At 37.7% G+C, this 14,427-nt stretch overlaps 1 protein-coding gene across 2 annotated transcripts; it reads left to right on the top strand.

The window, feature by feature from the left end:
• The first annotated feature begins 8,556 nt into the window (after positions 1-8,556).
• Positions 8,557-13,397, top strand: LOC126789443 (zinc transporter ZTP29). 2 transcript variants are annotated; one of them, XM_050515597.1, is made up of 12 exons: positions 8,557-8,762; positions 9,219-9,277; positions 9,589-9,681; positions 9,774-9,863; positions 9,981-10,068; positions 10,548-10,603; positions 11,281-11,337; positions 11,419-11,459; positions 12,097-12,164; positions 12,601-12,657; positions 12,753-12,870; positions 13,094-13,397. In XM_050515597.1, the coding sequence occupies exons 1-12, from the start codon at positions 8,699-8,701 to the stop codon at positions 13,137-13,139; spliced, it is 837 nt and encodes a 278-aa protein (XP_050371554.1). In that variant the 5' UTR covers positions 8,557-8,698; the 3' UTR covers positions 13,140-13,397. The 2 variants fall into 2 exon arrangements, with proteins under 2 accessions (XP_050371554.1, XP_050371555.1); XM_050515598.1 differs by having other exon boundaries at positions 8,563-8,762; positions 9,987-10,068.
• Positions 13,398-14,427: the final 1,030 nt, after the last annotated feature.

The raw sequence follows: 14,427 nt of genomic DNA, 5'->3' as shown, positions 1-14,427 counted from the left end.
GTGATTGATTGTTTTGACATGGTGGGTTCTTTCGTAGACCCAGGAAACCAGAGTGTCGTATCTCTGACTCGAGTCAGATAATACCATGAGAGTTTGAGTCATAGCATATGTTGAGTATGGGAATCTGAAGTAGCTATCACAGACATAGTTGTGATGTCTGAGTAAAGTGAGACGTTTCAGGAGATACTGTGTGATAGCACCTATAACGAAGACGCCGTAAGGATGGGACAAATGAATTCAAAGACTTAATGACCGGTGCGATCAGCTTAGAGAGGCTACAATACTCTCTGAGTTTGACATGCGATCCAGATACTGGAATGCTAACAAGTTTGAGTATGTAGTTTCCTATCAGGGCAGAGAACTATCAAGGAGTCTTGATAGAGAGTGTTGACCCTATATTGAGGGATGTTCAGTGTTTAAATGTTGAGGACTAGATTTTAGTTATGCAACTAATCTAGAGATGTGTAGACCATAGGTTGGAGGTGGTTAACGAAAATTTTCGTGACTAGCATCTCTAACGTTATTGGTAACAGAGTGGTAGGGCGTGTGATACGTCCTTAGGGTGGTAATACAATTATTGAATTGAGATTCACATTTTGTCGACGTGACAATCCAAACTTGTTTTGGTTTGGCTATAGGCAATTGATGTTACGCATTGATATTGGCTGAGTAAGAAATATAAGGTGATGGAGAAATCTCAATGTGGCGATATGAATTAATTATTTGCTAGCTGAGCATTTAAATGAGAACGCTGGTCTTTCAGGATTTAATCATTTTGGTATTGAGGATTGGAACTTCACAATGCCACAGGTCCAAACAAGACGCAATGGCGGTGAAGTAACTCTATTAAAGGTAAGGTATGAGATGACCTTAGCTTAGTGGTGTTTTAACGAATTTCTTTTTCGTGACAAGCACCTTCCAACTGGTAAAGAAATGGTTGAGAACCAAATTTTCTTTTCAAGTACAAGTGGTGTTAGTATTGGAGACTTAGAGGTTCCTTTCCCTCTATGCATCCGATTGTTTATTGTTGGATAAGGCGAAGTTGACTGAAGTGTTCAACAAGGGATAAATTTTACAATAAAGAGTAATCAATTATATCACTGCTTGCAGAGAAGTTATTTTGGCCGAATGCGTTGGCCATGAGAGTTCTTAATGAAAGTAAAGAAACAACTGTTTAGAGTGGTGGTGTAGCAACCATTTTTGAGTTGATTTTGAGGAGACAATAGAACCAATAACCAGCTTCTGTTGTTGAATCAATTGCAGAACTTATTAGTACTACGACGGTGGGGGAAATCAATATGTTAGATAATGCCACTGGGGCGTTTGTGTGGGATCGTATGTCATGAATTTGAGGCATGTATGAACGAGGGGGTAAAGTATATCGCAGTCGCAGTCTTGTAGGATTTTGCGCAGTAAACTCGCTTAATTTTCATGTTCCACCGTTGTGGGATAAATACCACCTTGGTCTGACGTGTAAATTGTGGCACACCACTCAGGGAAGCAAGAAGCTGAAATTAATTTTCGACGGTAAGTTTTGATGAGAGGGGTAGGATGCGTGATGCATCTCTCTCTTGTGGTGGGGGTAGAATTTTCTACAACCTTTTGCGTATATTAGTCAATTCTCTGGTGAATTGTTTGAGAGTAATTCTTAGTCCAAGGTGGTGATTCTGTAGTGGTTGTGAACTCGATGAGTTAAGATTTCCTTATCGTGCTGCCGATACAAATAGGGTACTTGGGTGGGTATCATGCACGATAGTTACCATTCCAGCATCGGCATGGTACCCTATGAGGCACTTTATAGTAGGCCATGTCGATCTCCGATCTGTTGGGCCGAAGTTGGTGATGAGGCACTGATGGGCCCAGAGGTGGTTCAGGAAACCACGGAGAAGATCTCGATTATTCGAGATAGAATCCGGACCGCTCAGAGTAGACAGAAGAGCTATGCAGACTTGAAGACGAGACATGAGGAATTTGAGATCGGTGATCATGTGTTCTTGAAAGTTTCACCTATGAGAGGTGTAGTGAGATTCGGCAAGAAAGGAAAGTTGGCACCGAGGTACGTTGGGCCCTTTGAGATACTTGAGAAGGTGGGCGAACTAGCATATCGACTAGCCTTGCCTACTAGCATGTCGGATGTTCACAACATCTTCTACATTTCCAAGTTGAGGAAATATGAACCTGATGTGTTGCATGTGTGTGATCATAACACCATTTAGGTGAAGGAAAATGCCACAATCGTTATTAAGCCAGTGGTAATTTGGATAGATCCACGAGAAGCTTTGGAGGAATGAAGTAGAACTAGTCCAGGTGTAGTGGAACTATCATGATGAAGGTGATGCAACCTTGGAGCTAGAGTCAATTATGGAAACAAGATATCCACAGTTATTGTTGAGTAAGCTTGAATTTCGGGACGAAATTCCCTTAAGGGGGGTAGAATGTAATAACCCGATTTTTCGGGACGAGTTAATCGACTATTTCTAAAGTTATAAGTTTTCGAAAATATGAAATCGTGTTCGTTCCATTTTGTAACGTCGGGAATCGAAAACGAAAACGTTATCGGAACGCTTAATTTGAAAAACGTTACGTTTCCGTAACAAATATATCGACTTTTATTCCGTCGATCGTTGATGAAAACTTTCTTCACGAAAGTTGTAGAGCTCGTCGATACGAGTGCGTGGACATGTGACGCGTTTGAATCGGACATCGGAGGTGGAAGTTATTAACGATGTAATTTAGTTTCCGATTTAGAAACGGGTATATATAGAACTTTTTCTGTTAGGGTTTCCAATTGTGGAAATCCATTTCTTTCATTCTCTCACCGCCTCCCTCCTTTCCCCTCTCCTCTCTCTCTCCTTCGGTCCTCCCTCTCCCTCTCGACCCGAGCTCCTCCTTCTCCCTCTCGACCCCGAGCTTCTCTCTCTCTCTTTCTCTCTCTCTCTCTCTCTCTCTCTCTCTCTCTCTCTCTCTCTCACTCTCTCTCGGACCGAGCTCACTCTCCCTCATTTCTTTTCTCCTTCTGTTTTTCTTCCTTCACCGAGACCACGCCGTCTCCTTCTCCTCCGCCTAGCGCCACCCTCCGGCGAGCCCAACACACGCAGTACCACCATCTTGATCGCCTTTTCATCCTCTTCCAAGCCATGTTCCTCGATCATCCGTTACACCCACGAATTGGTGAGATTTAAATCAAGGCAGTCGAACACCACCGAGGAAGCTCATCACCCCGGCGGATTTCGACGATGTTTTCCTTCCTCCTTTGGGTGAGCTTGCCTAAACTATTCATACCCAATCTAATGTTTATTTCAATTTGATGAACCAGGGACTAATCTCTCTTGTTCCTCCCCTTTTTCTGGGTTCATCACCGTCGGTACACCACCATCACCGTCACCCTTCTTCTTGTCGAAATTGAGAGCTCCTCTGCCCCTAATTGATCTAAAAGCAATCACAGCCATCCAAGGGACAGTGGCCATGAAGAAGGAGGACTGCAGCAACTCGGATTGGAGTCAAGGACAGAGCAGCATCCTCGGCTTGCATTTTTAGTTCTTCAGGTGGCAATTCCGCTCCTAACCCTCTAATTGATGTTTTTCAGTTCTTGTGAAGGCTATATTGATGTTGTATACCGATTTGGAAGTGTTAGATTAAGCTTTTGGAGGCCGGAGTAGTGATCGGAGACAATGGGGTGAATTCCCCTGTTTTTACCATTTTACGGTTTACCTTTTTACCATTTTACTGTGATGTGAAATGACAAAAATGCCCATGGCAGAAAAGTTACTGTTTTACTATTTACTTTTACGGTTTTATCCTAAAATTACCATCAGTAAAAGTAAAAAGTAATTTTGTAAAAGGGTAATTTAGTAAATTTTATTTACTGAATTTGTATTTACATTTAAATCGTACGTATACGTACAGAAATACGTATTAATATTTATACGTACAGAAATACGTATTAATATTTATACGTACGGAAATACGTATTAATATTTAATACGTACAGAAATACGTATATAATATTTATACGTACAGAAATACGTATATAATATTTATACGTACAGAAATACGTATTAATTGAGTATTGTACAGTAACCGTGAATAGTGAACAGTGAACAGTAACTTCGTATAACCAAAATTGCTGAACAGTAACCGTTTATTACTGTTTTGGCATTTAAAGGTTTACGAAACGATTCTAAATTCTTTTCTTATTCTTTTAAGGTGATCGTTAAATCGAGGAAAGGAATTAGCATCGCGAATTGTGGAATTACGCTCAAGTCAATAAGGTGAGTAAAATCTCACTGAATTACGAATCTACCCTCGAGGTGATTCAACATTTTTACAAGCGTGTTTATTTAATGAATTACAACATGTATATAATTTGGTGGACTACATATATACAGTATAATGGTAATAAGTACATATATATATATAGTTCATTAAATTACATACTGTTATTAATCCATTAAAAATAGTCATTTAGGTGACAGAAAAAAATTGTGCATGTGTGTGATTTAAATAGTACGATATGATGTGAGATTATCGTACTTAATTTTCAGGTGTTTATGAAATATGACATGTATAGGATATAGTGGACTATGTATATATTGTATAAATGGTAAATAAATACGGATATATATAGTTTGCTATATAATATACTGTTATGATTTTTATTGTGGATATATCGTGAAAGTTTTAAAACGTACAATATGATGTGTGATTATTGTACATGATTTTATCACGAAGAATGTGAAATATTGTGATTTGTCTTCGGACGTGATGTGTGGTACAATATGATGTGAGATTATTGTACCTGTGAGGCAAGTCGGAACCTAGCCTTTGGCCGGGCGAAAGTTACGATACAGTTAGAGCTCTAGTCTGTCTGCCATAGTACTACATGTGAGGTAACGGGTGGTTATCTGCTCATGAGTACTCAGTTTGTTTGGATGTTGGGTAGCGGGTGGTTACCCAATATCAGCTTAGTACGGCATGTGAGATAACGGGTGGTTATCTGTTCATGAGTACTCAGATTGTTTTGGATGTTGGGTAGCGGGTGGTTACCCAATATCAGTTTAGTACTGCATGTGAGGTAACGGGTGGTTATCTGCTCATGGGTACTCAGATTGTTTTGGATGTTGGGTAGCGGGTGGCTATCCAATATCGGCGGTGTATTACGAGAGGGGTAACAGATGTGTACCAGCGTTCTTGGTACCCGTATTATAAATGCATTTGGGTAACCAGAAGGGTTACTTAATTTCTCATGAGCGCTTCGTTTTCTTTGGGACAACCAGATGGGCCGTCCACTGACTCATGAGTGCATTTATATTTGTTTTGATTGTGGATTTTCATATATTTTGTTATGCGAGTTATATATTTTCATTTTACTCATACGAGCTGTAAAGCTTACCGGGTTTGTGTTTACAATCCCGGTGCACCAATTCGATGGTGTAGTGGATAACTCCGCAGGTGTGGATTAGCGGGAATTGACGGACCGCTCAGAGGGCTTGAAGTTAGTTATCTCCAGCTTGTGTGACTATTTTGTGAGAAATTGTGAGGATTATTACATTTCCAACTTACGCAATGTAAATTATAAATTTGGGTTGTAATAATTGGTTTTCTGAGGTGTATTGAAAACTCAGTGATGATCCGCTGTGCACTTAAATAATTTCATTTTCATTGAGATTGTTATTGGTGTTCTAACGACTTTGAGATTTTGAGTTTTTAGGCTCGAAATTTTAGGGTCGTTACAAACACTCTTTGCTTCTCCTTGTGCTTTACTTGGTCCACTTGTAATCAAATTTGCAAGAGTTGTTCGGGTAGCTCCAAACAACTAGATCAAACTTGATATAGATCGAAGATGTGAACTCCAACGAGTAGCCCATGCTCGTTGCAAAGTGCAAACTTGATTAGTCCCGTACCTGTCTCAAGTGATCCAATAGCAACTAATTCGGCAATTTATTTTTCTCTAATAGTTCTCAAAGCTAAATATCTTTTTGCATAAGAATCAACAAAGTTAACAATCAAACTTAGAGTAGAAAAGAAGATATAGATATATATATATATCATCTACGCCTTTAGCTGCAACATTCAAACTCAATTGTAAACGATGAGCAAATCAATGAACATAATATGCATATTTACACTCTTGACGAAACAGAGCTTGTAGCCCATTATATTCACTCTTCATGTTACTAGCACCATCATATCCTTGGCCACACATATTTTCAACTTGAAGATCTTATTGAATAAGGACTTTTTCTAGTTGTTTAGACCTAACATTTTTTCCATCCTTGAAACCCGTCCACAGTAAATGTCGGTGATGAGAAGGAAAACTATCAAATAAGAAACAAGGAAGCAACATGTTTTATCCAACTCCTCAGAATACTAAAGACAAGACCATTCTTAAAAACCATTTAGGATTAAACCTTCTACCTTGACCTCATCAAATGAAGGTGGGTTTTTGAGATGGATTGGTATGGTTATAAGACCACATAAGCTCTTTGAACACTATCACGCAAATCCAAAGGATACTTGCCTATTGGACGACATAATCTTGGATCATGTTGGCATGATTATGTATAGACAGTCAGGCAACTACATCAAAATTGGATATAATGGTTTTCTTATTCAAAGCTCCATATATATGATTTTCTCTACCAAGACATTAGATTAGGCAACGATGAAATTAATCAACTCGTAATTCTCAAAATTCATATCTTGAGACCCCTAAATAGAAACCCCTAAATAGACCAATTTCATCACAACCTAAAATTGAAGAAGCGAGAGAGATGAACGTACCTTACATACAGGACTACGGGCAATAAGATTCGGAGAAGATAGAAATCTTATTAGAGTAGATAACGTTCTGCACTTCTGCACAAACGCTGATGACAACTTCGAACCCTCAACGACGCCGTTCCCGGCTTCCCGAGCAGTAACAACCACAACAACTACTCTTGTTGATAATTTGGTTATCGGTTTTGCTCACTAACACTACCAATTTATGGATCTACTCATCTATCATCAATGTGGGTTTTACTTTTGCCGTTCCCAACTTGCTGTTATACACACAAAAAGATTACATTTACAACTTTACAATCAATTAAGGAGAGAGAGAGAGAGAGACAACAATATTTTCGCCCATATTATAGACAAACATCCACACATGTATTATGAAAAAACTACAATGTGATTCATTTTAATTTTCTTCAATATCTCAATTTGTTGAAAGGCTTTCTAATTATCAGCATCACTTATTACGATATTCTTGTACCACCTACCAAAAACCTTCATCCTTGGCATTTTCAAAGAATAACTTACAAGCTGGTATTTCTTCTGTACGATTTGACCCTAAACATAATATTGAGATGGACCCAATTATACACTCTTCTCATGCCTTACATTTCTTGAAGAATATATACATGAATTTTTGCCATCAGAGACGAATGACAAATGTGTTCATTCATTTTCAGTACCTGCACATGATTCAATTCCCAGCCGATACATTAACTATTTCCATATTTATTTGAAACGGGTAACAGGGCATTGCGAGAATATGCTTGATTCGTCATCTTAATTAGCTAGCTTACTCTATTTGGCTATTTGTTTTTGTTAATCAGTACCTAATCCATTCATCATCACAGAAGCCACCACACACACTCGTTAGACAACATAGTGGGAAAACTGTCTTATTGGTTATTATGTTTTGCAGTAGTCGAGTTATCTTTCCGATATATCATCACTATTTTAAAACAAAGAGAGTTGTTAGTAACACACTTTTTGCTAGTTAATGCCTTGTTGAGTCTTATTTGTGAAGATTTTTGATATCATTTCAGGTTTTTGTAATTAAGGATTTAGACTTAATGTCTCCCCTTGTGTTCAACAATTTTATTAATTAAGGTTTAAGGGTAGCCGTACAAGTCCTTTATTAAAAAAATGTTTACTAATTAGCTTAAGAGTATAAGAGCGATTAGCTAGCTAATCCATATAAACCACGACAGTTTAATATAGTAATAGTGCTTAGTGATATAATCCCCTATGGCCATGATCAAGCTCGTCTTAGACAAATTCACATACTACGTAACAAGTTTTTGAATTGAACATAAAACCTCACACTTACATACAATATATGAGAACTGTGACATTTATCATCCAACACTTTCATCTACCGACATGATTGGTTTATGAATTTTAATATACACGATACATTGCCGTATTTCCTCCATTGTATGCAGTATCTAACCGACCAATCAAGCGATAGAAAAATGCTACATATAGTATACCATACACCAATATACTACAAACATTTTCATTATTATCATCATCATAAATGAATGAAAAGATTTGTTCTTTATAACAGAAGCTCTTCAATCCTTCTTCTAATGTTTGGGTAATTGCGGCATGATTCGTAGCGTACTTAGACTATTGCCTATAGAATTATACAATCACGTTTTCGTACAATCACTCACAATGAGGATGATGAATTGAGGACACAAAGTTAGGTATAACCAGAGGAAACTTGGTTGCAACATCTAGCACTCTTGCTTGGACCACCCTTTCAAACATCTCTTTCTTCCACTACAAAACAAACCCCATATTCCCCCTCCCTCCTCCTCCCTATATATACCAACCTTGCAGGAGTTTCCCATTTCTAGTCTGCCCAGTGTTTCCTACTTTCCTCAGTCAACTCTTTTCAACCCCCACCAAGCCCTCCATGGATTCCCAGGTCTTGGTTGCTCTCGCACTCTCGCTTGTGGGTGGGCTGAGTACTTCTCTGGGTGAGTTTATTGAATCTCAGGCTTGTTCTTTACGTGCCCAATTGAGCATTTCCGAATTCTAATTGTCCCATTTTGTTGTTCTTGTATTTGATGGTCTAAATTTGGTTCTGGGTATTGTTGTCTCTGTTGTTTTGGCTTAAAGTTGCTAGCTTGGTTTGTTGAGTTTGGGATAGAAAGGGGAGCCTGGTATTGGTGATTTTGCTGCTTCAAACTAGCTTCTAGAGGTCGAATTTTTTTTCGGTAAAGTTGTGAACTTTGGACTTAGTGGTGTAATTTGTGATGAAATGTGATGTTGGGATTGTATTTCTAGTGTTTATTAGATGACATTTGGCTTTGTTTAGTGTGCAGAACAAGATATTCTTCTGTGATTTTTTTGGTTTATGTAGTTTTTATGATGTTCACATGAATGCTTAGCTCTGTTGTGGGGTCTAAATATAGTCTTGGAATGTGAATCAGGTGCTCTTTTCGTTATTCTGAATGAGGCACCCAATTTGAAGATGCTTGGGCTTTTGCAGGTACTTATTTCTGAGAGCTTTAGCAATTGGTGAATTATATATTTATATTACTGCAGAAAATCGTGCCTTCACAGATTGAACTCATCTGATGTTTAAGATTTGCTCTACCCTTCAGCAAATGTTTACATGTAACCGATGTGCTTAAGCTTGCAGAAATCTCACTCTTGTTGCTTTATTAGGATAATATCCTTCAAACACTTGATGAAACATTTGTGACAATATCCTGTTCCTTTGGACTTGATGTAGAGTGGGAACATGCATAAGGACAATGAAATCTCATCTAAACCTCTATACATGTATATTCTTGACAGGGTTTTGCTGCAGGTCTGATGCTAAGCATATCATTCCTAGATCTAGCTCACAATGCTATAAACTCGATTGGATTCCTAAAAGCCAATTTATGGGTAAGCCATGTAGTTCAAATATTGTTCTTATTTGAATTTCAGCACATGCATTGCTCAATTTTCTTTAAGATGTAAAATACATGGTGGTGCAGTTCTTTGGTGGTGTAATATTCTTTGCTATAATCGCCAATTTTATTCCCGAACCATCACTTGCTCCAAGTTCAGATGTGAAAAGTAAAAAGGTATTGGTGATCTTTCTACTTCTCATTTAGCAATTTGCAAATAATTTTTCATATGATTGGGAATTATACTTTTACCAGATTGAAGGCATATTTGACTGTCTGTGACTAAATGCTTAACAACAGAAAGGCGGGGATGAAGGGGGAAAAGACACTCTGAAGAAGCATCGGCGTCAAGTTTTATACAGTGGTATTGTTACAGCAATAGGTATGACCATATGAATGTTTTGAGATGTTAATTCTACCCTCCGTACTGGTGTTTGAATTGGAAAACCATACAAGGTGCCTGTGGAATTAGAAGTTGTAATAAAATGTTGCATATCCGAGGTATATATATATTGCAAATTGCAATCAGAATCATAATTTTGGTACTTGTGAGTTGTGATTGACAAAAACCCCTTTTTTTTTCATTTTATGGTTTGCGTTTTCCTTTTCGTCCCTATAGATGTAAAATGGAACCTATGACTTGCCCTTTCCATCCTATTCTAAGGCCAAAGGGGGCTTTGCGTCATCTTTGTATTTTATGAGGTCTCTATAATTTTATGGCATACTTTTTATTTTTCTGGCGATCAAATTCTTATCCCTTTGGGCATAGGTTCTGAGCTAATGTCTGAGCAATATGAAGGGAAAACAAAATTGTAGTTATCTCCTCTAATGTGGAATTTAATATATATTATGATATTGCAGGCATAAGTTTGCATAACTTTCCTGAAGGAATGGCGGTGTTCCTTGGATCAATAAAGGTACCCTAGCAGTTGTATCATGTATGCGATATATAGTTAATTCTGATTTTACTTACATAGATGATTCATGCTTGTGTTGCTTTATAATTGACGTTGTGTGTTTGTTTTGTACGTTTTAACATTAATTTATGATGTGTGAAGTAAAGTCCTTCTGAATGATCACAGTTCCTTTATTCTTAAAGTGCAATATAAATGCAATTTTATGTTTTTCAGTTTCATATCTTAACATTGTTGAACATAAAATATGTTGTTTACCTGACCATCTAGTTGCACGAGTCACACAAACCCTTTATAGTCATCGTGAAATCATATAGTTGGTGAATAGAAATGATCAAGGACATAGGCTTCCGTTAGCTTGTAAAGAAACTCGCAGTAGCCTATCTTCTGGCACTGCAGTGCATAACCTGGGAACTTTGATGAATACTACCATTCGTTTCTGGTCTAAAATGCTATTAACTAGATGCTTTCAAATCCTGTTTTATTTGCTCTATTCTTGTGTTGACACTTTTTTTGCATTTGTTACTAGAAACATGAAATTGCATATTCATGGTTGTGTGCTCATCAGTTTAGCATGCTATCTTAAGCCATATCCTGAAAATAGTCTGCAAAAGAGAATTAAATCGCTCTGATGCCAATTGTTTGTATACAATACGTTCTTGTTCCATACTTCTTTGCAGGGCCTTCGTGTTGGTGTGAATTTGGCTTTGGCCATTGCCCTACACAATATCCCAGAGGTATATTCTCCACTCATTTTTTACTTTTCTGGTTTACACCATTGTAGATTTGTTATCCAGTGACAAGTTTCTTATTTCTAGGGAGTTGCTGTTGCCCTTCCTGTCTACTTTGCAACACAGAGGTGAGAAATTATGCAGCCATCATCTAGTTCCATCTAAAAATAAGCGTAAATATGTTTAAAAAGGTAGCGGTAGGGGCATAGATGATATTGAGGTAACTATTAACATGGTAACTCATAAAAGTGAAGTTAGTTATAGTGGCTGTTATGGGAAGGACAAGGTTGGGGCAGGAGTGGTGGTGGTGATGATGGAGAAGGCAGTGGCGATATGTGCAGGTGGCGACGGCCAGTATTCCTGTCATCGTTCTATATAAGCAGTGGTCTGTAGGTAAACTAACTGCGTTGGTGTTGGAGGAGATGATGTTTTTGATAGTGCGGGGTACCTGGTTCTAGGTAGTGGTATGATGGGGGTGATGGTGGTATTTGTGGTAATGTTGATCATGATTTGGTAACTAGCTAGGTTAATGATGTCAGTTCTAATAGTCCCGAACCTGAAAGCAAATCAGGAGCAGAGGGGTTCAACAAGATAATATACTCAATTTATATTGATACTTCGGTAACATGACTTGTAAGCTTCATTAAATTCCATGTCGATAACAACTTCACAAGCTTAATATTAGGCTGTATACTTTAAGAATATCTCTCAATGCAGAAAATCATTTATACCTAAATTGTTAAATGGGTTTTCTACATGATTCAGCAAATGGCAGGCATTCAAATTGGCAACACTTTCTGGTTTTGCTGAGCCTTTGGGTGTTATAATTGTAGGTATGGCATCTGATAACGAAAACCTTGAAGTTTTTTCTTCTATACTTTTTTTTTCTTTGATATTTGTTGTCGCAATTGTGGGTTTACATGCTTTGAAATTTTAATTTTATACCAATTTATTTTTAGAAGTTGATTTATTTACTTAATTAGGTCCCCACCTGATTTGAAAAAGATACAAGGTGCATCTACAATATTCAAATAGTATTGTGCCAATGATTCCCTTCAAGTTTTGTATCTGTTATCATTTTGTTTGCACTATATAAAACTTTCACGTTTCAGTGAACTTTACTGTTCGGAAGTTTTAATTACGCTTGGTGGTTAAATTGAACTCTATATCAATGATCAGTCTAAGTAGTCCCTTCACTTTCAGTTGGTCTCTATAATAAGTGGAACACTCTGATCTGCTATGGTTTGATTATGTGTGCTAATGCTGCAGCCTATCTCTTCCCTAGCAGCTTGGATCCAGAAATTCTTGAAGGCCTTCTAGGAGCAGGTTTGAAAAGATAACGATTGTTGAATATCTCAATTAGTAAACTGTATTTTTTTTGACAAGTTCAGTTCCTCTATATTTTTTTTTTCGTGGTGCAGTTGGTGGAGTGATGGCTTTTCTGACTCTCCATGAGATGCTGCCCTTGGCATTTGATTATGCAGGACAAAAGCAAGCTATCAAGGCTGTGTTTTTGGGAATGGCTTTCATGTCTGCAAGGTATGACCAAATATTGACACACTATCTGATAATTCAACTGCCTAAAACTTTCAGGATCCATCTTTTTCTTTGATTTGATGGAACTGGAAGCGAATCGATGTCTTTACTTTTATTCTTCTCCCCCCAAACCGCCTTAATTTTGGTTCTAAAATTCTTGTAGACACAAATGCAAAAAGGTTTCATGATATTTGCATAAACTACTTTCTTTTTGCCTGTTATGCAGCCTATACTTCCTTGAAATCAGCTTACCTGCAGAAATGAGCTTGTAGCTGTATTCGGTTTCCTATCTATAGTGTTGTACATTTATGTACTGCCATGCATTTGAGGACTATACCTGTGCTCACTTCTTGTAATTGGCACTAAATAGCTCGTAATACTGATGTTAGATTTGATTTCGGCCTATCAGAGATTTACTGTTGCCAAAAGTAGCAGTTTGATCATATGTAAGATCCTAGAAACATTGCAATCAAATGTAAAGTGACTAGTGTATGAGACTCGATTTCTTCAATCAACCTCAGTTACTTGCTCATATGCTTATTTGGAATTTATTTGATGGAGCTGATAAACCAGTGTAACCAGACTTCAGGCGACTATTGGAATACAATTCTTGCACTTGGCGAAACAAACAATCAAATTGATCTCTTTCCTCACCAAGTTCAGAAATTCCGATCATGGTTGATTTGTTCCAGCATTAATATAGAATATTCCAATATTTCATGTCGGCACTCATAGTCTTGGTACGTAGAAGAGTTATAAACTTATAATCACATAAATCATACAATTCACGCACATCGTTCACCGATGCACCCCAACCAAGTGAACCAACTGATCATCACACAGTCACCAAGAGCAACCCTCAAAACCTGTGGAGCTGAGGAGGCTACTGGAACTCTGGAAGTGTAGTTGGAGACTTGGAGTAGTATATATAAAATATTTTCTTCTCCCAAATACAAGAGAAGCGGCTGACTCTCACAATGAACTTAGTTTTAGTCTACATAGAGCAAGCATGCATGTCTAAAGGATCTAATACATGGAGCAAGCATGCCCCAAATTGATCTACGTACTAAACCTTTTACACCGAAAGGTCCGTAAGTAGTTAATAAATTCAATTTTGCGAACAAAAGAATAATAAAGAACACCCACAAGTAGATGTACAATCGAATGCATAGATTAACTATGAGTCTATGAGCCTATGTCTTATGTGAGAAAGATGCTCTGGCCATGCAATGCACAACGTACAGTTGAACAATTAGTGTTGCATATTCGTTTAAGTACTAAGGAGTATACGTACGAGATTGATTCAATTCAGAGACTCATGCATCATGGTTTTGAATTGAATTGAATTGAACTGTCAATGGAAACGCGCGGCAGGTGTTCACTGTTCAGTCTTATCGATCATCATCGCTTTTCATGGAGAAAATCATTGTGATTATTTCTCGGAAATATGCAAGTCTAATTTCGAAACAAGTAAAAGCGAAATTCATCTGCATAATCTAGTCCAATCTGCATTTGAACATAGGATTAAAGTTGTCTAGTCTTTTTCTGCAGTGCTTCTGA

The sequence above is a fragment of the Argentina anserina genome, chromosome 3 (genome assembly GCF_933775445.1).
Source record: "Argentina anserina chromosome 3, drPotAnse1.1, whole genome shotgun sequence".
Taxonomy (NCBI): Eukaryota; Viridiplantae; Streptophyta; class Magnoliopsida; order Rosales; family Rosaceae; genus Argentina; species Argentina anserina.
The sequence above is the reverse complement of the archived record's forward strand: the minus strand, read 5'-3'. Positions and strand labels throughout refer to the sequence as shown.

Coding starts and splice junctions, on each gene's coding strand:
- LOC126789443 (XM_050515597.1), top strand. CDS start 8,699: ATGGATTCCCAGGTCTTGGTTGCTCTCGCACTCTCGCTTGTGGGTGGG. Junction 11,338..11,418: donor CCCTACACAATATCCCAGAG/GTATATTCTCCA, acceptor TCTTATTTCTAG/GGAGTTGCTGTTGCCCTTCC. Junction 12,165..12,600: donor TTTGGGTGTTATAATTGTAG/GTATGGCATCTG, acceptor CTAATGCTGCAG/CCTATCTCTTCCCTAGCAGC.